The sequence below is a fragment of the Pogoniulus pusillus genome, chromosome 13, assembly GCF_015220805.1.
Source record: "Pogoniulus pusillus isolate bPogPus1 chromosome 13, bPogPus1.pri, whole genome shotgun sequence".
Lineage (NCBI taxonomy): Eukaryota > Metazoa > Chordata > Aves > Piciformes > Lybiidae > Pogoniulus > Pogoniulus pusillus.
In genome coordinates, this window is record NC_087276.1 from 22152847 (window position 1) to 22174694 (window position 21848).

Sequence of the window (21848 nt, forward strand, 5' to 3'; positions counted from 1 at the left end):
GGCAGTGGGCAAGTTTGTGCCCATTATCTCTTATCCTGTCACTGGGCCCCACTGAAAAGAGTCTGGCCCCATCCTCTTGCTCCCCACAGGCCTTTTAGCTCTTGCTGAGCATTGGTCAGATCCCCTCTGAGGCTGTTCTCCAGGCTCTCATCAGCCCTAGGGCTCTCAGTCTTTGCTCCTCACAGAGATGTTCAAGTCCCACCATCATCCTTTGCATTCTCTCCGACAGATCTCTGCCTCTCTTGAATTGGGAAGCCCAAAACTGGACACAGTATTGCAGGTGTGGTCTCACCAGGGCAGAGCAGAGTGGGAGGAAGTCCTGCTGACCACACTTTCACTAATGCACCCTGGAACGCTGCTGTCTCTCTTGGCCACAAGGGCACACTGCTGTCCACAGGGACTCCAAGGTCTTTCTCTGTGGAGCTGCTTTCCAGCAGGACAAGCTCTAGTCTGTGCTGGTGCCTGGTGGTGCTTCTCCCCAGATGCAGGACTCTGCACTTGCCCTTACTGAAGTTACTCATCCCTGCCTCCTGGCAGGGCTTCGTGGCACACAGCATTAAACCAGATGTGATTTTACTGACCTCTGCCATTGTTCTGCTCAACTGCTCCTTGTAATGGTTACATCTCACAGTCTCCTACCATTCACTTTGTGAAGTTAACACCTTACAGAGACACCAGCTTCGTTGGGAAGAAAGCTGGCAAGGAACTCTTCCTTGGAACACTGACAGAAATTGTTTTCTCTGAACCTGATAGGAGCTGGCTGGGCTGGATGTGACAACTGTCACTCTCTCTGCTGTTGATTTAGGGAGAGAAAGGTCTAACTGCCCACAACTGGAGACAAATGCTGTAATTAAAGGAAAAAATGCCTGTTTTTTCTTCTTCAGCATTCATCCACATCCCATTTCAGCAGGCAGCAGCACAGCCCTAGAGGTGATGCTTCTCAGCTGATCTCTGCCCCTGCAGTGAAATGGAAAACCAGACCCCAAGGTCTACATTAAACTGTTCATAACTGAAGTGAGGACGTCCTGACAGCCAGCCATAAAGCAGTGGCACTGCAGCTGTGACAGTGCAGCAGGGCCTGGACAGGTGGTGCTGTCACACAGCATAAAGCTCATCTCGATGGGGCCACAGTCTGCAACTTGAATTCATCAGTTCTGGGAGGAGCAAATTGCATAGAATCCCTGAGTGGTTTGGGTGGGAAGTGACCTTTAAAGCCAAAATCTTGTCCAAACTCCCTGCAGTCAGCAGGCACATCTGCCACTACAGAGCCCCAACTAACCTGACTTGGAATGGTTCTAGGGTGGGGCACCTCTCTGGGCAACCTGGCCCAGGGACTCACCACTCTCAGTGTCAAACATTTCTTCCTTCTCTCCAGTCTGAATCTCCCTCCTTCAGTTTAAACCACCACCCCTTGTCCTGTCACAACAGGCCCTGCTCAAAAGTCTGTCCCCAGCTTTCTTTATGTACTGAAAGGCTCCAAGGTCGCCCTGAAGCCGCCTACTTCTCCAGGCTGAACAACCTCAACTCTTTCAGCTTGCCCTCCCAGCACTGCTATGGTCTCCTCTGTCCCCACTCCAACAGGTCCAGGTCTGCTGTTCTGGGTGCTCCAGAGCTGGCCTCAGAACTCTGGATTCAGCCTTCAGAGCCTGCTTGATGCATTATACTGCTCCTTTGGACGTGTTTTAAGTCAGTGTTTTGGGCTTTATTTACATCAATTCCACAATCCTAAAGCTGTAGGTATGAATCCTACCTATACCCCACAAAGAGTCAGACATGGCAATCTCCCAGTGACAGCATGGAAGTGCAGCTGTGTTTTGAGAGTCTTTAAATAGAGTTAAAAAGGCACTGAGTGAGCTTCACAGTGTCAGTCTTCACCATTTGATGTTAAATCCAGCGCTGGCTTTCTCCACGGCGTGGTACTGGGTGTGCAAAGCCTTCACAGCCTGTTCTGATTCCACACCTCCCAACCACTGCTCATACAGTTCATTCACAGCCTGGTTCTCCTCTGGGATTGCAGCCTGAAGAGACTCATACAACCTCTCCACTTGCTGAAGCTGGTCCTTGCTGGATTCCCCATCTACTTTGATCTGACCACCTCCATTTAAACAACCTGTGAGCAGCAAAGGGAGGAAATGTCACTGAGTTTAGAAACCTCCTCAGCTTTATCAGGGGAAAAAAAAACCCAAACAACAAAACCCAGCCCAACTGTAGTTATTTTACTCTGCACCTGCAAACAGTTTCAGCAATGAAAACATCACTATTGTGGTAGTTTACTACCCAGTCAGCTAACAGCACCAGGTGGGGCACAATTCTGGAGCTCACTGGTGTGGTGTGCTCCAGGGCTTATAGCCTGCAGCTGAGACAGCTGCTAAGGCAGGCTGGGGGAACAACATCAGGGAGCTCTGGCTCTTATCTCCTGCCTCCAGAAGACAATCAGGGTGAGGGCAGCCTTGGAGTCTCGACTGCAGGTAAGATAAAAATGCCTGGGCCATGTTCTGGGTTTGTTGGTGGGGTAGAGGTGCACAGCATGTGGTTGCCCAAAGAGGTGTCTCAGAGCCAAGCAGCTTCTTGGACTGGGAGTTGTACTCTTGAGGGAGCCCAGAGTGGTAGCTCAGTGTCACTTTGGGCTGGGTTCAAGCTGCCCACACTCTCAGGTAGCAAATTCAGAGAGAACCATGAAGGAGAGAAAGGAAGTGAAAGAGTAGAAAGAGACTTTCTTCACCAGCAATCTGTCAGGGTGCAGCAGTCAGTTTGGTGCCCTTGTAGAGGAAGCATCTCCTCCTGCAGCAGAGAGCTCAGAAAACCAGGAGGCTCCCCTTAAAAGCCCCAGTTATGGAGAGTTTGGAATTTAACTGCAATTGCTTAAATGCTGAAGAATTAGCAGCTCCTAGGTAGGAAAACACATCCAGAAGCAGCTCTGAGATTGTGGTGCTGTGACAGTCATCTCTGAGAATTCGAAGGCTTTGCCACAAGGTCCAAGGTGTCAGGAATTGCCTGTTGGGTTTTTTTCCCCCCATTTTAAGTACATTTCAGGTGTAGTTTTCTATGACTTCTTCACAGCTGTGGGTAGCCTTACCTGATGGACAGGCCATGACCTCAACATAGTGGTAGGGAGATTTGCCTCGTTTCAACTTCTGCACCAAGTTCTGGATGTTTCGAAACCCATAAGCCAAAGCAAACTGGAGCAGGACTGCTCCATCCTTCTCTAGTGTCACCTCTTGGAAGTCCTTGTTTCTGAGGAAGAAGAGCAGAGAAAATGGCTCAGCCAAATTAACTTCTATTTTCAACTTCAAAGAGCCCTGAGCTCGAAGTCCTTGTGTCAGATCTTAGTCATGGAAGCTGTCCTAGTTCTCTGCCACCCGAGCCAAAGAGATGAAAGAACTGTTTTGCAGATGAGCTTCCAGGCTTCTTTGAGGACCTGCTGCTCAAAGTGAGTTTGCTGAGGAGCACCTGGATTGAATAAATCCTTAAAAGCCAAGCAAATGGATGTTTCATTGTGACAGGCCTGCTGAGTTGGCTTCAGCCAATTTACCCATTAGTGAGGCCACTGAGGAATAAAGCCAAGGCGCAAACCATTACTGAAAGTTTTCAGGCTCCTAAGGGGAGTGGAAATGCCTGTTCCTGGTAAAAACCAAATAACTTTAACTCTCATTAACCAACATTTCATGTTGAGACTCTGCTTCTTACACTAGACAATCCTAAACATCAACATAGGGATACAACTGCACAGGTTGGATGGGGCCTCGAGCAACCTGGTTGTAGTGGAAGATGCTCCTGCCTCTGGGCAGGGGAGTTGGAACTAGATGATCTTTAAGGTCCTCTCCAACCTAACCCATTCTAGGAGTCTATATCCATGTAAGCTTCATCATCTTCAGGGGGCTAGAGCATCTCTGCTACAAAGATAGGCTAAGGGAGCTGGGGTTGTTCAGCCTGGAGAAGAGAAGGCTCCAGGGAGACCTCAGAGTAGCCTGCCAGGACCTGAAGGGGGCTCCAAGAAGGCTGCAGAGGGACTGTTTGCAAAGGCCTGCAGGGACAGGATGAGGGCAGTGGTTTGGAATGAGAGCAGTGTGGATTTAGATTAGACGTGAGGAACAAGTTCTGCACCATGAGGGTGCAACAGGTTGCCCCAGGAGGTAGTTGAGGCCCCATCCCTGGAGCCATTCAAGGCTCTGAGCAACCTCATCTAGGGGAGGATGCCCCTGCTGACTACAGGACTAGATGACCTTTGGAGGTCCCTCCCAACCCAAACCACTCTAATTCTAAATTACTCTTAAAACTGTCTGCAGCTTGATACTGGGGAAAAAAACCTCCTCAGGCCAGAATAAAGTGTGTGGGTGGTGAAGGGGTCAGAAGTCTCCAAGGGAAAGGCTGCCTGGAGCGTGATAACACTTGGCAGCTGTGGGAGTGAGCAGCCAGTTCCCATGCCTTGAAGTGAAATGTTTAACATTGCAAACAAAGTTTGAGCCCATCAGCAAGATAACAGCAGCAGCAGAACTGCTTCAACCCAGAGATTTCTGCAGGGCTTTCACCTCCTTACTTTAAAGGCTTGTACTGAATTGTGTCCACTTGAATTCCAAAGAGCTCCTTGGCTGCGTGCTTGTAGATGTGCTCCAAGTAACCCCCAGAGCCACCTCCTGAGTGGCTTGTGAGCTCCTCCTCTGCAGCACCACTCAACCTGGAGACAGGGAGAAAGAGGAAGATGTGGGGGAATCTCTGCTAGACAAGAACAGTCAGCATGAGCACAAAGGTCCTGGGCATGCAGAGCAACAGAGCAGGTCGACACCAGCTTCCTTTGAGCTTCTGGCTCTTGTCTTTCCCCTGGGAACCAATTATTTATAGCTCCAGAACCCAGAATGTTAACTCCATGCTGCCCAGCATACTTAAGATCAAGTTCAGGGAAAATATTGTCATGTGTCACAACAAGGCCCGGCCCAGGCACTGCCAACTTAATCCTCGTGTATCAAATGTACACTTGGGGATGTTTAGAATTGCAGGGCAATTACCTGGCCTGCATTTTGTGGTCTACAAAGACCCTGGGATGCACTTAGAAATGGGAGGAAGGATATGATTCCAGAATCCCAGTGTGGTAAGGCTTGGAAGGGACCTCTGGAGATCATCCACTCCAACTCCCCTGCTAAAGCAGGGCACCCACAGCAGCTTGCCAGGATCACAATGCCCAGCTGGGGTTGGAAGCTCTCCAGACAAGGAGACTCCACAACCTCTCTGGGAAGCCTGCTCCAGGGCTCCAGCACCTACATAGCAAAGAACTTTTTCCTCCTGTTCAGATGGAACCTCCAGGGTTCCAGTTTGTTTCTGTTGCCCCTTGTCCTGTTGCTGGGCACCACTGAGAAGAGTCTGGCCCCATCCTCTTGTCCCCGCCCTTTATCTCTTGTTGAGCATTGATAGAACCCCTCTGGGGCTGCTCTTCTCCAGGCTCAGACTAAGGAAGTGATGGTGGTGCAGGTCTGTGTGGTTTGTGCTTCTCCTGGAGAACACAAACTAGCAGATATCCTCTCTCCATCTCACCAGTACTAAAGCTTCTCAGCAATACCAACAAAAGCAGAGTCCATGCCTGAAAGCTCCAGCTCCAAGTTACAGCACCGTTCTTGAAGCCAGCTACTTCAGATGTGGTCACTGGGAGTGAGAGAAGAGCTTCGAGAGGTACCAGCGCTGTGACCACAAGCACAGAGCTGAGATCTGTGGGTTTGTGTGCTTGAAGTTGAGTGGTGCACAAATGGCGGCAGGACACTTGCTCCAGACAGGACTATCCTCAGTGGGATCCTGGTTCAAGTCCAACCCAGCTTTGGTGTTGAACAAGCAGGCCAACAGGAGTTCTGCACTCCTAGCTCCCCACAAATAACTGCAGCTCAGTGACATGCCAAACCCTTCAGAGGTCAAGACAATGTTTCTTGAGAACAGCTCACCAGCTGGGAGCCACAACAATGCCTTTTGTTAGGAGAACATAACAAGAGAAGGGATCTGCTTAGGAGCACTCATCAGGCAGTGACACTCCTGTGCTCCTCCTAACAGCTGCAGAGGGGAAAACACTTGAAGCCAGGCCAAACTCTTTCAAGCCAAATGGAAGATGTTGCAGATAAAAATCTCAGCTCTGCAAGAACTGCAGAAGGCAACACTTCAGCTTGCAATCAACCCTCCACAACTATTTTTAATTTGGTCTTGTTTACAGGAACTGAGCTTCATTAACTAAACGTTTCAGTGTGTCTGGCCTCACGTACTGCTCCTCTCCTAAACCGCAGCTGCCAGGAAGGCCTGGAGCAAACGTTATAGCAGCAAAAGTCTGGAGATTTCTGGCACTGGAGCTCCTTCTGGCTGCCAAATGTAATAACCTCTTAATGGGCTTTTCCACGTGCTGGTGGATGAAGCACAACAACAGCCCTTGGACCCGGATGGGAACGCTCCCAGCGCTGAGGGATACGTGCTGTTTGTAAGCAGCACATTGACTGAGTGGGGCAGAGCTCACCCAAGCTTACACACGGAGGCTCTTGATCACCAGAAGCAGCAGGCTTGTTGCTCACAGTGTCCTGCTCAGAAGCTGGCCAGAGATTTTTATCAGTTAATTAGACATTGAGCTCTATCTTATAACTGACACTTCCATAAAGTCATTTCCTGAGGGAACCCAAATGCTTCAGAATAGGATTTTTTTTTCCCCTTCCCTGACCTTCTGTTAGTGGCAGAAGAGAATTTCTTGTTTAGAGAATCCTAGAGTGCTTTGGCTTGGAAGGGACCTCAAAGATCTAGTTCCAGCCCCCCTGCCCTGTGCAGGGACACCTCCCATTAGAGCAGGTTGCTCAAGAACTCATCCAGTGTGGCCTTGAACACCTCCAGGGAGGGAGCAGCCACAACCTCTCTGGGCAACCTGTGTCAATCTTGCCACCCTCTTCCTAATACCTGCTAATATCATAGAATCAGTCAGGGTTGGAATGGACCACAAGGATCATCCAGTTCCAACCCCCCCTGCCATGCCTAGGGACACCCTACCCTAGAGCAGGCTGCCCACAGCCTCATCCAACCTGGCCTTAAACACTTCCAGCCATGGGGCCTCAACCACCTCCCTGAGCAACCCATTCCAGGCTCTCACCATTCTCATGCTGAAGAACTTCTTCCTCATTTCCAGTCTGAATCTCCCCACCTCCAGCTTTGCTCCATTCCCCCCAGGCCTGTCACTCTCTGAGAGCCTAAAAAGTCCCTCCCCAGCTTTTTTGTAGGCCACTTTCAGATCCTGGAACGCCACAAGAAGGTCACCTGGGAGCCTCCTCTTCTGCAGACTGCACAGCCCCAACTCTTTCAGTCTGTGCTCATAGCAGAGCTGCTCCAACCCTGCGAGCATCCTCGTGGCCCTTCTCTGGACACGCTCCAGCATCTCCACATCCCTCTTGTAATAGGGACTCCAGAACTGGATGCAGTAATCCAGGTGGGGTCTAATATCTAATGTGAAGCTGCTCTTTTGGGACTCAACCATGCAGACTTCTATCTGGGCATACTTCTCTTTCCTGAACAATGTCAGGCAAAAAAGAACAACCCCAGAACTCAACTCTTAATCCCGGACAAAGTGTCCATAAATAGACCCATGGTAGTAAATGTGTTGTATGAAACCTAGGCCTACTGTTCTGCTGCTCAGGACACAGCTTAATGGTTGGACTCAATGACTTTGGAACTTTTTTCCCAACTGAAACAATTCTATGAAGGTGCTGAGCAAGTCCAGAGAAGGGCAATGAAGTTGGTGTTGGGTCTGGAGAACAGAGCTGGGGAGGAGCGGCTGAGGGAACTGGGGTTGTGCAGCCTGGAGTAAAGGAGGCTGAGGGGAGACCTTTTGTCTGCAAGGGGTACAGCTGAAAACATTCTTGTGGCATACACTCACCATGTCCTAGATGCTGCATGTTGGGTAACCAAGAATCTCTCCAACAAACCTAAGGAGCATGAGCAGTGCATTTCTGCCTTATGCACTTAATCAGCTCTGACAGCTCTTGAAGCTTGCTGCCTTCCTGTCTACTGATGTGCAAAGTGCTGCAAAGCCATTTTTCTTCTGAAGAGGGGAATGCTCTGGTTTATCTTTCATTGTGGAACCACCACTGCACAGTTTAGATGAGGAAAATGTGATCTTAATGTTGCTGTAACCACTCAGATCCCTGTGCAGTTGTCACTTAAGCAGCTGTTCTTTCTCAGTTGAAGCAACTCGAGGCCCATCTGGACTGCACATGTTTTAGATCTCATTTCTTGTACCCCTAAAGACTCCTAGAGATGAGCTAAGTGACCTAAATATTTCTAGTTGATGCTTGAGTTCTGGAATCTTTGTAGTAGCTCTGATAACTGTGAGCAGAGAGAAGCCAGCTGAGCACAGTGCAGGAACAGGCTGTGGTTAGCAAACTCCCTTAGCTCTGATCCAGACTCTTTCACTTTCCAAAGTCTGCAGGTAGATTTTTGAGGGATTCCACCAGCTACAGTGTGAGTAACAGAAGTGAAATGAACAACTCTCATATAATTCATACTTCTCTGTACACTTATTTGGCACTCACTGAGCCTGTTCTAGCAATCTCAGTGATTTACAGAGAGAGATGTTAATCTCTGGCCTCCTAAAATCCAGAACAAAGAGTTACAGCTTCTCCAAAAGCGGAAATTCCTCATGTCCTGGAAATTCAGCATCTTAAAGCACAATTGTATTGATTCAGGGGGATGCAAGAAAACAGATGAAATGCAAACCTATGCAGCCTCGTGTAGTGGAAAAGCAAATTCTGCTCAAGAACTCTGTAATTACTGGCTGAAAAAGAACATGAGTGAGGGACTTGGGAGTGCTGCTAGGTAGGAAGCTGGATATGAGCCAACAGTGGGCATCTGCAGCCCAGAAGGCCAAGGGCAGCCTGGGCTGCATCAAAAGCAGTGTGGCCAGCAGGTGGAGAGAGGGGATTCTTCTGCTCTGCACGGGGGAGACCTCACCTGCAGTGCTGTGTGCAGCTATGGCACCATCCACACAGGAAAGACATGGACCTGGTGGAGGAGGTCCAGAGGGGAGCCATATAAATGATCAGGGGGGTGGAGAACCTCTGCTATTAGGACAGGCTGAGTGAGCTGAAGTGTTCAGCCTGGAGGAGAGAAGGTTCCAGAGAGACCTCAGAGCAGCCTGCCAGTAGCTGAAGGGGGCTCCAAGGAGGCTGCAGAGGGACTGTTTGCAAAGGCCTGCAGGGACAGGACAAGAGGCAATGGTTTGAAATGAGAGCAGAGCAGATTTAGATTGGATGTGAGGAACAAGTTCTGCAGCATGAGGCTGCTGGAACACTGCAACATGTTTCTCAGGGAGGGAGTTGAGGCCCCATTTCTGGAGCTATAGAAACTGAGGCTGGGTAAGGCCCTCAGCAAGCTGATCTAGTGGAGGATGTCCCTGCTGGTAGCAGAGGGGTTGGACTGAGTGACCTTTGGAGGTCCCTTCCAAGCCAAACCATTCTGTGGTTCTATGTAAATGAGATTTTGTTCTTACATGGTATCCAGTGGGGCAGGATCTACATCTGATAGAGATACTCCTTCCTGTTCCAACAACTTTAGCACTTCTCCTAAGACACACAAAAATACAACATTATTTTGAGGATGAAAGTAAAGAACCCTCACAGATCAATGTATAACTGCATCTGCAGTTTTTACCAGGCCATGATTAGCAGTTTCATGCTGACAGCCTCCATCAGAGACAGGGGGTTATTAAAGCTGGCAAACACCTTGCCCTGAGGCTTCCAGAAATCAGCTGGGCTATACCCAGCTCCACTTACCTGTGGTGATCACACAGTCCACGTCACGAGTTTGGTGCTCTTGGTTGAAAAAGTCTGGCCTTGAAGCCTCTAGCTTTTTGTCATAGCAGGGCATCACTGTCACATGGTAGATCTGGTTGGGTTTTAAGTGCTGGAAGAAAGACAAAGTTGTGGAGTTGGATTGGCTGGTACTGAACCCATCTTGAGGCAGAGGTTTTCCAGGTACAGAAGAGAATCCTAGCAGGGCAGGGGTTGGAAGAGACCTCTGGGGATCATCCAGTCTAACCCACCCCTGCTAAAGCAGGGCACCCACAGCAGCTTGCCCGGCATCACAATGCCCAGCTGGGTTTGGAAGCTCTCCAGACAAAGAGACTCCACAGCCTCTCTGGGCAGCCTGCTCCAGGGCTTCAGCACCCTCATACCAAACAGGTTTCTCCTCCTGTTCAGATGGAACCTCCTGGGTTCCAGCTTTTGCCGGCTGCTCAGTCGCTGGGCACCACAGACTGGGCAGCAGTGTGGCCTCATCCTTTTGCCCCCCACCCTTTAGCTCTGAGCATTGAGAAGATTCTCCTTCTGGGGCTGCTCTTCTTCAGGTTAAACACCCAAAGGAGGAGTCCCCACGAGCTGCCAAATGATGCCACTAATGCCACTATGCCTCTAGAAATAGTCCCCACGATTGCTGAGCCTTATTTTCGTATGTATACAGACACTGAAATTGGGTTCTAAGAGAGAAATAATTTCACTTGCAGCAAGTGTCAGCAAGTGTGTCCTTTACAGCTTCCCCAACACCTCTTTTTGCTTGCTCAGATGGTCCAAACAATATCAGTCAGTGAAGTGAATCCCTAATTCTGCAGTTAGAACAAGCTTCCTCCGTGCTGCTAAACCCCAGTCCCCTGCTCCAGCAACCAAGACATGATCTGGAGCCAGATAAAAACAAACTCATGACCATCCAAGAAATAAGCACAGGCTGAGGAAACAAATCATTGACTCAAGGCCATTGTCTCAGTGGTCTTGTGCCAAACGTTGTGAGCAGCTGCCAAGTTCTGTTACAAGGATGCAGATGTCAGCTCTTACTTAACGCAAGTGTTAAACCGCTGCTCATTAACGGACAATAAATCAGAGCCCACTCTCCCCCCCCAGAAAAGGGGTGCTTAAGTTTCTTGCTAGGCTTTTAGTATAACTCCACTCTCTAGGTATCAAATTTACATTTGGCAAGAGTCCAAAGGTTAAAAGACTGAGAACAGAGCTAAGGCAAACTGAAACAGAACACGAAGCTGGGAACAAGCGAGTAATTTTTAGACAAGACATGATCTGCACGTAAGCGCTGACTGAAGCTTTGGGTTAGGATGATTTCAATTATTCCCCAACTTGAAACAAGATGAAAATCTCCCACACAGACAAGATGGGAGCACAAACACTCAAATGATAAGTTTCCTCCCATGCACCAAGAGGTTTTAAGCAGTACAGGCAGTGTGTGCTCAGTGTTGCTGGCTTCTCGCTAGATAAAATAGAAGTGAGAGAGGTGTTGGCTTCTGCAAGGTCATTTTGACCTATAAACTCTAATGTGGAACATGCAGCAAAACTAAAAATATCAGCTTCAGGTGTTTCATTTGAGCACTGTATAAGTTCAGACCCTCACCTGCTGTGCTGCAAAATGGCCTTTGATCAAGGAGCCCATGACCTGCTGTGGTGATTTGGTGGTACTGATGTAAGGGATGATGAAACTGCCGTGGGTTTTCTCGGCGTAGCAGATCCAACCTGACAAGAGTGGAATTAGCAAGTGAAGTGAAAAACTTAACAAGCATCCCTTTACTTGACTTGCTCTGTCCCCAGCCCCAGGCTCAGTGCCCATTTAGAACCATTTTCAGCCCTGCTGCAGCACGAAGAGCAAAGGAAGGGTAATACGAGGCTCCTTTCAGAGCTCCTCAGGTCACTGTAGCGATCACTACCGCTGTTAACATCAAGATCTCTTGGTATTGTGAGAAGAGAAATCCTCAAAGAGGACATTTGTGGGTTTTTTTTCCCATTAGTGTCTTATTCCTCTGCCACTTTATTCAATTTAATGCCATACCTGGGCAGGCAGAAGCAAGCATTGGCAAAGCCTTTTTGTCCTCGGCTTGCCTTCGGAAACGCTTCACAAACTCTCGTTGGCTCTCCAGCAGGCTGAAGTTTCTTGAGAAGGTGGTATCAAAAACATAGTGCACACCTGGGCAGCAGAGAGGCTGTGTTAGAACTCCCAGCAAGGATGTGGCAAACTACAACAAAAAGCCTTATTTACAGAGTTAAGAATGTCTTATTTGCAGGTGTTGACCTCTACAGCTGAGACTGAACCTTTTTTCCCTTGCAAGTCAGTGCAGTGAGAGGAGCACAAGTGGCCAGAGGGCTGTACATCTAAGATCTAAAGCTTCTTACTTCCATCACTCCAAGTTGCTCATGTGACTCAGGCTGTGGACATGATGCCTTTTAGTTAATGCTAATCATCATTCCATCCTAGGATGCAGGTCGAGAGGAGGGCCATGAAAATATACAGGGGGCTGGAGGACCTCTGCTATGCAAACAGGCTGAGGGAGCTGGGGGTGTTCAGCCTGGGGAAGAGAGGGCTCCAGGAAATGCTCAAAGCAGCCTTTCAGTACCCAAAGGGAGATCCAAGAAGGCTGCAGAGAGACTGTTTGCAAAGGCCTGCAGTGAGAGGATGAGAGGCAATGATTTGGAATTAGAGCAGAGCAGGTTTAGATTGGATGTGAGGAACAAGTTCTGCAGCAAGAGGCTGCTGGAACACTGCAACAGGTTGCCCAGGGAAGGAGTGGAGGCCACATGCCTGGAGCTACTGAGGGACAGGCTGGACAAGGCTCTGGGCAACCTGCTCTAGTAGAGGATGTCCCTACTGGTGGCAGGGGGGTTGGACTGGATGAGCTCTGGAGGTCCCTTCCAAGCCAAACCATTCTGTGATTCTATGTCAGGAGGGTTGTACATCTAAAATTCGAAGCTCCTTCCTTCCATCACTCCAAGTTCATTGTGTGATGAGGCTGTAGTCATGTTGCCTTTTAGTTAATGCTAATCATAGTTCCATAAGGAGGTTAAATCACATCAATCTGGTGCTCTCTCAACAGTTAGGCTTAACACAGACCCCACTACCACCACCACACTTGCCTAAGCTCTTCAAGAACGCTGTCAACTTCTTTGCTGTTTCCAAAACACTCATTTGACATCTTGCAGCCAGGGAAGCTCTGGACTGTGGTGAAACAGAAACCACCACCAACTTCTGTTCACTGGGAGCAGCACTCTGAAAAGACCCCAACAGCACTCTGGTTCAGACAATATTCATACAGCACACGCAGAACTTCCAGCACACCAGAACATGAGGAAGCATCTCTGAAGTCAGCAACTCATTAATAAGTTATGATGGGATTGGAAAGGATCTTTAAAAACCACTTAAACACAACAGAGCACTGAGAACATCCTCAACATTCACATCACTGCCACTCATTTTATGTTTGCTCTTTCCATGCTGGTTTCTGCAGATGCCCCTCACCAATCTTAACAGATCTCAAACTCTGAAGCCTACCTGACCAAGAGTTGCCACCCACCTTGTTAGAAGACAGCACTCTGCAGAGCTCTTCGTGGCTCTGTTGAGTGATCAAAACACTCTCTGCTGAGGTGATGCAGCCACTGCAGGCTAAGCAGTCATTCAGGGTGATTTTAGCCTTTTCCAGTTTTTGGGCTCTTCCACTCTAGAAAGAAACAGCTCAGACTCAGATCACAGCAGCAGTTTTCCCACTTTTACTATATTTAGTAATAAAGATGTTAACCTTTTAATGCTTTTGCTTTGCCACTAATAAAGTATCTTTTCTGTTTAGCAAGATGAGGAGGAAGGGAAGAATCTGTGAGGTTTGCTGCTTTTAATAAGGTGTCTTAACCCACAGCTGCAGATGTGCTGAGGAACTTCAGGCACATTTAAGCAAGACCAAGAACAGGCATCTAGATTTAGACTGGAGAAGTGGATGGCAGCCTGGCAGAGACAGCATCTGTCTTTGCCACTTGAAGGAAGTCTTTTTCTTCATATTTGACCTGAATAAGTCAGCTTTCTCATGAGACCCTCCACTTACACATCACTTCTCAATGAAGTCAGAAACAATTAGGTGCTGTTAAGTTAAAATAATCATAGAATGGTTTAGGTGGGAAGGGGCCTTAAAAGCCCATCTAGTCCAGCCTCCCTGCAGTCAGGAGGGAGCAGGCTTCTCAGAGCCCCAAACAACCTGACCTGCAAGAGTTCCAGGGATGGGGAATCCACCACCTCTCTAGGCAAGCTGGGTCAGTACCTCACCACCTTCATTATAAAGGATTTCTTCCTTCTCTCTGAATGTCCTTCTTTTAGTTTGTCCTGTCACAACAGGCTCTGCTCAAGTCTCTCCCAGCTTTTTTCTACGGCTCCTTTAAGTACTGAAAGGCCACCAGAAGGACTCCCTGGAGCCTTCTCTTCTCCAGGCTGCACAACATCAACTCTCTCAGCCTAGTCTCACAGCTGAGGGCTTCCAGTCCTTCCACAACTGCTGTGGCCTCTTCTGGCCCTGCTCCAACAGGTCCATGTCTGTCCTGTGCTGAGGATTTCAGAGCTAGAAAGGCAGAGCAGAATCCCCTCCCTTTACCTGCTGCCCACACTGCTGGGTATCAGACAGGCCATGGTTGGGACTGGGCTGGCACTGCACAGTGCTAGCTCAAAATCAGAAAGCAGACTCCATCAGAAGTGCTCGATCCTCCTTGAAGTCATCATCTGCCTCAAGTTAAAAGCAGCAGATAAATTCCCAGCTTGGTTACCTAAGAAATGCTTTTCTGTGTGAGAAGGAAACTGGTTCTGCAAAGCTCAGCATTCATTTTTGCAGTGCAGTATTGCAGTAGTGAACAAATAATTTAGAGTATCACTGAAAACATCAGAGCAGCATTACAGAGGATCTGATGGAAGCTCTTTGTGAGTGCTCTGCTGCATGAGACACAACACAAGGAGAAATGAGAGCGTTGCAAATAACCTAGGACAGCAAAGGAGACTTAAGCTTGGCTGCTGTTACACTGAAAATCATCATTCATTAATGTCACTTAATTGCAGGGCATAAATAACTGGCACAAAAGTGAAATTACTGCTGCTAAAAGCAGGAAGTTAAAAAGCTGCACTTGGGGTGAAAAAAAAAGACAAGAATGCTGGCAGCAACAGCAACACTTTTCTAGCCCCTGGGTCCTTTCTGAAGCAATGATTAACTGTAGATTATTCAAATACCTAAGAGTACACTCAGGTTTTGTGGCTGTTTTACACAAGAATGAAGAAAACTCACACATACCTGATCAATCTGAAAGTAGCTTCCATCTGCTTCAATTTTGATCTTGGCTGCTGCTTTTCCAGGCTTTTTTTCCACTTTTACAGGCTTGATACATTCCTGACAGAGAAACAAAGCCCCAGAAGGGAGGAGATGGGCAATGAGGAGGGAGATTTAATAGGAACTAGAATGATCAAACATTACTTTGAGAGTGAATGCTGCTTACTCCCCCTTAAGAGATGCTGGATTTAGTCACAGCACACCTCACTACCAAGAAAAAACATGAAAGCAGAACCTCCTTACCCCCTTTTTGCAGAAGGAACACTTTTCCAGCATCACAGCAAAAAGAGAGGCCAATTCTGCTAGCTTTACTGAAGATCACAGCTCTGTTTTCCAGAGCCTTGAAAGGCTCAGAGAACAGCCTGCCTGCCTGCACAGCCCTCCCCTCTCAAGCCCTACCAGGATCCCGCATTCCTCATGGCAAATGTTAAGGCAGGGAGGCGGGGTCACCACAGTCACCATGTGGCTACTGCCAATGGAGTTCCATTTAAGGGCTCTGATGACCTCCAATGGACAGCTTCCAGCTTTTTGTACTCTGCTGAGATGAAGCCTCAAGGGTGTTGTTGCATTTTGTGTGACTTTTATTGTTTAGGCTCCTTTACAGCTCCTTATCCCACTTCTACAGCTATGAGTCTCTCTGCTTTTTACCATCCTTGCCCTGCCCACACCTTCAGGCTTCCCCTCCTAAATGACAATCACAGAATGCTGGATGGAAGGGACCCTCGAAGGTCATCTTGGCTGAAACCCCTGCAGGGAGCAGGGATTTCCAGTTTAACCACACTTTGGGAATCCAGAGACCATCAGGAAGAAGTGATTCTGCTTCTTCACTGACTAAAGCAACAATCTTGACTTGAAACAGAAAAGCAGGTTGCATTACTTAGGTGAAAAGATTGCAGTAGCACTGCAAGGGGTGTTCATGGGGTTTGCTATGCCCTGTTCCACTGATCTCATTCCAGGAGTTCATTTTGCTGCTGGACCTGGCAGCAAATACCTCCAAGATTAATGTTCTGTACTTCTGCTACTGCTTGAAGACTCCAAAGTGAGGAAGTTTGACCTATCTTTGCTGCTCATTCCCACCACTGTGCCATCCACTTCTGAACACTGGCACAGAATCCCAGAATCCCAGACTGGTTAGGATGGGAATGGACCATTCAAGGTCATCCAGTCCAACCCCCTTACAGCAGGCAGGGACAAAGAAGCACAGAATGGTAGGGGTTGGAAGTGACCTCTGGAGATCATTGAGTCCAACCTCCCCCACCACATAGAATCACAGAATGTCAGGGGCTGGAAGGGTCCTCCAAAGCTCATCTGGTCCAGCCCCTGTGCCAGAGCAGGATCACCTAGAGCAGATCACTCTGGAATGCATCCAGATGGTTCTTGAGTATCTCCAGAGAGGGAGACTCCACACCCTCCCTGGGCAGCCTGTTCCAGTGCTCTCTTACCCTCACAGGGAAAAAAAAAGTCTTCCTCAGGTTCACACAGAACCTCCTGTGCCTCAACTTCCACTTACTGCCCCCTGTCCTGTCACTGGGCATCACTGAGAAGAGGTTGGCTCCAGAGTTCCTCCTGGAACTCACCCCTTACATATTTATAAACACAACAGAGGTCACCACTTAGTCTCCTTTTCTCCAAGCTCCAAGCCCCAGCTCCCTCAGTCTCTCCTCACAAGGAAGATGTGCAACTTCCTGAGTCATTTTTGTGGCTCTGTGCTGGACTCTCTCAAGCAGCTCCCTCTCCTTCTTGAGCTGGGGAACCCAAAACTGGACACAATACTCTAGATGAGGCCTCACTAGGGCAGAGTAGAGGCGAAAGAGAACCTCCCTCAACCTACTAACCACAGCCCTTCTAATACACCCTAGACTGGCACTGTACCTCCTGGCCACAAGAGCACACTGCTGGCTCATGGCTGTCCTTCCATCCAGCAGGACTCTCAAGTGCTTCTCCCCTTCACTGCTCTTCAGCAGGTCAGTCCCCAGCCTATACTGATCCATGGGGTTGTTCTTTCCCAGGTGCACGACTCTACACTGGCCCCTTATAGAATCAAGCAGGTTGGAAGAGACCTCCAGGATCATCCAGTCCAACCTAGCACCCAGCCCTATCCAGTCAACTAGACCATGGCACTAAGTGCCTCAGCCAGGCTTTGCTTCAACACCTCCAGGGATGGTGACTCCACCACCTCCCTGGGCAGCCCATTCCAATGCCAATCACTCTCTCTGACAACAACTTCCTCCTAACATCCAGCCTAGACCTCCCCTGGCACAACTTGAGACTGTGTCCCCTTGTTCTGTTGCTGGTTGCCTGGCAGTAGAGACCAACCCCACCTGGCTACAGCCTCCCTTCAGGTAGCTGTAGACAGCAATGAGGTCACCCCTGAGCCTCCTCTTCTGCAGGCTGCACACCCCCAGCTCCCTCAGCCTCTCCTCACAGGGCTGTGTTCAGCGCCGCTGCCCTCTCTCCTGCCCTATGCGCCGCTGGAAGAGACAGAAAACTCTCTCCATGTTTGCCTTTGACTACTTTGTAATGGTAGTAGCAGTAAGCAAGACTCTTTTGTTCTCCTTTTACTGCTGAACAAGGAGCAATGGGTGTAAGCTGCAGCACAGGAGGTTCCGCCTCAACACAAGGGGGAACTTCTTGACTGGAAGGGTCCCAGAGCACTGGCACAGGCTGCCCAGAGAGGTGTGGGGGCTCCTTCTCTGGAGCCTTTCCAGGCCTGTCTGGATGTGCTCCTCTGTGATCCGTGTTTGTATTGTGCTGCTCCGGCAGGGCGGTTGGACTCGATGATCTCCTTGGGACCCTTCCACCCCCTAACGTCCTGCGATCCTGTAACAGCCCCCAGCAAGGGCCCTTCGCTTCCTCACGCCGCTGTCTCGACCGGCGGCTCGGCGCCGGGGCTGTCACCCACCTCCCCTCAGCGCCATCTTCTCGCCCTCCCCAGGCAGTGCCGGCGGGACAGGCCCCACGCGTCCCCTCACACTGCCACGGCCCCCGGGGGCGCCCGGCCCGCACCCACCTGCGAGGGCGCGATGTAATCGTCCAGGTCGGTCAGCTGCAGCACGCCGCTGAACGGAGACGCCATGGCGGCCGCCGGGGCCGCCGCACAGCGCGGCAGCCGGGGCGGGGCGGGGCCCACAGGGGTCGTAAAAGGGGCGGAGCCGCGCTGCCGCAAAGCGCGGCGGCACCGGGCCGAGCTGGCGTGCGGGCGGCGGCGGCTGGCGGCGGCGGGACCCGGCGCGGAGGGGACCCGCAGGGCTCGGCTTGTGCGGCTCCGCTTCTCGCCTCTGCGCTGAGCGGCGGCGCCTCGGACTGCGTCAGGCTGCCCGGAGCCGCCTCGCGTCTGGCCGTGGATGTCTGCAGGGCTGGGCGCTCGGCCGCATCCCGGGCAGCCTGTTCCGGGGGCAGGGGAGCGCTGCGGGCAGGCTGGCAGCAGGGCCCGCTGTGACAGCGGGGGGTGAATCGCCTGGAAGAGGGCGATCCGAGCTAGAGAGGGGGAAGGAGGCTCTGAGGGTGGTGAGAACCTGTGCTAGGTGGGCAGGGTCCTGGCCCTGCAACCGTTGCAGGGCAGGTTGGTTTGGGCTCTGAGCAACCTGCTCTACTTGGGGATGTCCCTGCCGACTCCAGGGGGGTTGGACTGGCTGGAGGTTGAAGGGCCTTTCCAGCCCAGAAGACTCTGTTTTTGTGTGATGTTTTGTGTGGTCGAGGTTCCAAGCTCTCTGAGAATTAAAAGTGGACTGGGTGGAGGTTGAAGATCCTTTCCAGCCCAGAAGACTCTGTGATGTGTGATGTTTTGTGTGGTAGAGCTTCCAAGCTCTCTGAGAATTAAAAGAGGACTGGCTGGAGGTTGAAGGTCCTTTCCAGCCCAGAAGACTCTGTGATGTGTTGTGTGTTCGAGGTTCCAAGCTCTGTGAGAATTAAAAGAGGACTGGCTGGAGGTTGAAGGTCCTTTCCAGCCCAGAAGACTCTGTTTTTGTGTGATGTGTTGTGTGTTCGAGGTTCCAAGCTCTGTGAGAATTAAAAGAGGACTGGCTGGAGGTTGAAGGTCCTTTCCAGCCCAGAAGACTGTTTTTGTGTGATGTGTTGTGTGTTCAAGGTTCCAAGCTCTGTGAGAATTAAAAGAGGACTGGGTGGAGTTTGAAGGTCCTTTCCAGCCCAGAAGACTCTGTTTTTGTGTGATGTTTTGTGTGTTCGAGCTTCCAAGCTCTCTGAGAATTAAAAGAGGACTGGGTGGAGGTTGAAGGTCCTTTCCAGCCCAAATGACTCTGTGATGTGTTGTGTGTTCGAGGTTCCAAGCTCTCTGAGAATTAAAAGTGGACTGGGTGGAGTTTGAAGGTCCTTTCCAGCCCAGAAGACTCTGTTTTTGTGTGATATTTTGTGTGGTCGAGGTTCCAAGCTCTGTGAGAATTAAAAGAGGACTGGATGGAGTTTGAAGGTCCTTTCCAGCCCAGAAGACTCTGTGTTGTGTGTTCGAGGTTCCAAGCTATGTGAGAATTAAAAGAGGACTGGATGGAGTCTGTGAAGGTCCTTTCCAGCCCAGAAGACTCTGTTTTTGTGTGATGTTTTGTGTGGTCAAGGTTCCAAGCTCTGTGAGAATTAAAAGTGGACTGTGTGGAGTCTGTGAAGGTCCTTTCCAGCCCAGAAGACTCTGTTTTTGTGTGGTAGAGGTTCCAAGCTCTGTGAGAATCCAAAGAGTTCTTTGAAGACAGTTTTATTTGTGTGTGAAGTGATGGACAAAGTGATAGAACAGCTCTTTGGAGGTCTCAGCTGAGGCTGTAGCACTGTCCAGGTGAAAACTTTGCACCTTCTCAGTGGCAGACCCTGCTTGAAGATTTTCCAGGGTCAGTGGTGGTTCAAGAGAATGCAGCTGAATATTTCTTAACAAGAGCTTTATTTAACAAGACTGTCTCTTTGCACTGTTGCAGAAGTGCCCTGAGGTACCTAGATGAAAACTGCTAAGGGCAGTGTGCTGCCCTACAGGCACAGTGGTAGGCAGAATGCAAGGACAGAGTGGCTGAATCTTGGTCCTGACCTTGAAAGCGTTGGGGTTTTGCCCTTGCACCTTTAGAAGCTCTGTTTCAGATGTGAAGATGGAGCTCTGGACAAGAGGTCCACCAGACTGGGCAGATTTGTCTGTGACTCTGACATCCTGCAATTGCACCTGTGACCTCTGAATTGCTGTGAAGGAGCCTTGTTGGCTGAAGTGTTGTGCATAATTCTCTGTGCTAGAAAACCTCACTGTTTAGAGATCAGCTCTTACAAACCAGTCTTTAGTAGCCAGAGGAGGAGAACACAGCACAAAATCCAAGACCTGTGGGTTTTTGTCCATGCTGGTGCTTGCCCAGTTGCTGGAGGTGCTGAAATAAAGAGTGAAGGCATCTAATCATCTGTGAATCCACAGAGAGCATCCTCAGAGATGGTGATCTGGTGAAGGATCTGGAATAGCTATTCCAGACAGCTTTCCCACAAGCCTGCTTAGAAATGTGTTACTAGTGGAGGAGATTGCCCAGGGAGGAGTGACAGTGGGAAAGCTACTGGTGGAAGAAGGTTGCACTTGGGTTATACGAAGTTCTGGGAATGTGTGGGATGTGACAATCCTGCTGCTTCCTCACAGCAAACTAAGGATGACCCAGAGGGGCTTTCCAACTGATCCTGTGTGGGAATTGATGCTGAGCTTACAGCAGAGTGGACACCACAAATCCCTGCAAAATCAGGGAGCTGGAGTTGTGTAGCCTGGAGAAGAGGAGGCTCAGGGCAGAGCTCATTGCTGTCTACAACTACCTGAAGGGAGGCTGTAGCCAGGTGGGGTTGGTCTCTTCTGCCAGGCAACCAGCAACAGAACAAGGGGACACAGTCTCAAGTTGTGCCAGGGGAAGTCTAGGCTGGATGTTGTTAGGAAGTTGTTGTCAGAGAGAGTGATTGGCATTGGAATGGGCTGCCCAGGGAGGTGGTGGAGTTGCTGTCCCTGGAGGTGTTGAAGCAAAGCCTGGCTGGGGCACTTAGTGCCATGGTCTGGTTGACTGGATAGGGCTGGGTGCTAGGTTGGCCTGGATGATCTTGGATGTCTCTTCCACCTGGTTGGAATTCTGGGTTCTATGAAGAACTGTACAGTGGGAGAGACTCTGCCCTCAGGCAGACAAGGAATAACCTTTTGGGATGCTCTTGCCATGCTGATTGGAACCTTTTGGGATTTGTAGTCTTCTAAACAAGTATTAAGGCTGTTTGTGCTAGAGTGAAGTTGATGGCAACTCCTAAGTCCTCTTTTTCTCTCACCTGCTGATGGTTGTTCTGAGTATCCTCCTTCAGGGTGAAGCCCAACATTAGGTCCCAGCAAATCTTGCAGGCTCTGAGTGCCTAATTCCTACACAGGAGGAATAGTAATACAAGAATTAGGGACAAAGTAAGGTGATTTCTTCTTCAGTAGTTGCATAATAGAGGCTTTTAGCACTTGGATTGTGCTGACTGTCCCCAGGTGGGATTGTGCAGGGTCCTGGCTCTGCTCTGCACAGAGATGATGGTCTCCAAGCAGCAGTGCTCAGTTGTACTGTGTTAGGTTCCTACAATAAACCTGGAGAGGGACTTCTGGAAAGGGCTTGCAGTGGAGAGAGGAGAGATAATGGATTTGAGCTGGAAGAGGAGAGATTTAGACTGGAGGTTAGGGAAAAAACTTTCCATTGAGGATGGTGAGACACTGGCACAGGTTGCCTAGGGAGGCTGTCAATGCTCCCTCCCTGCAGGT

General features: G+C 49.7%; 1 protein-coding gene across 1 annotated transcript; it reads right to left on the reverse strand.

The window, feature by feature from the left end:
* Positions 1-1680: 1680 nt before the first annotated feature.
* CIAO3 (cytosolic iron-sulfur assembly component 3) lies at positions 1681-18233 on the reverse strand. Its single transcript, XM_064153511.1, has 11 exons — positions 18129-18233; positions 15083-15178; positions 13340-13483; positions 12903-13035; positions 11824-11958; positions 11392-11510; positions 9774-9903; positions 9491-9563; positions 4538-4675; positions 3077-3234; positions 1681-2110 (listed from the first exon to the last, which is right to left on the reverse strand). Exons 1-11 carry the CDS (start codon positions 18192-18194, stop codon positions 1872-1874), a joined length of 1431 nt encoding a protein of 476 aa, XP_064009581.1. The 5' UTR covers positions 18195-18233; the 3' UTR covers positions 1681-1871.
* Between the last annotated feature and the right edge of the window lie 3615 nt (positions 18234-21848).

Coding starts and splice junctions, on each gene's coding strand:
- CIAO3 (XM_064153511.1), bottom strand. CDS start 18,194: ATGGCGTCTCCGTTCAGCGGCGTGCTGCAGCTGACCGACCTGGACGAT. Junction 11,511..11,823: donor GCTTGCTTCTGCCTGCCCAG/GTATGGCATTAA, acceptor CACTCTTGTCAG/GTTGGATCTGCTACGCCGAG. Junction 2,111..3,076: donor GGTCATGGCCTGTCCATCAG/GTAAGGCTACCC, acceptor TGCTGCTCACAG/GTTGTTTAAATGGAGGTGGT.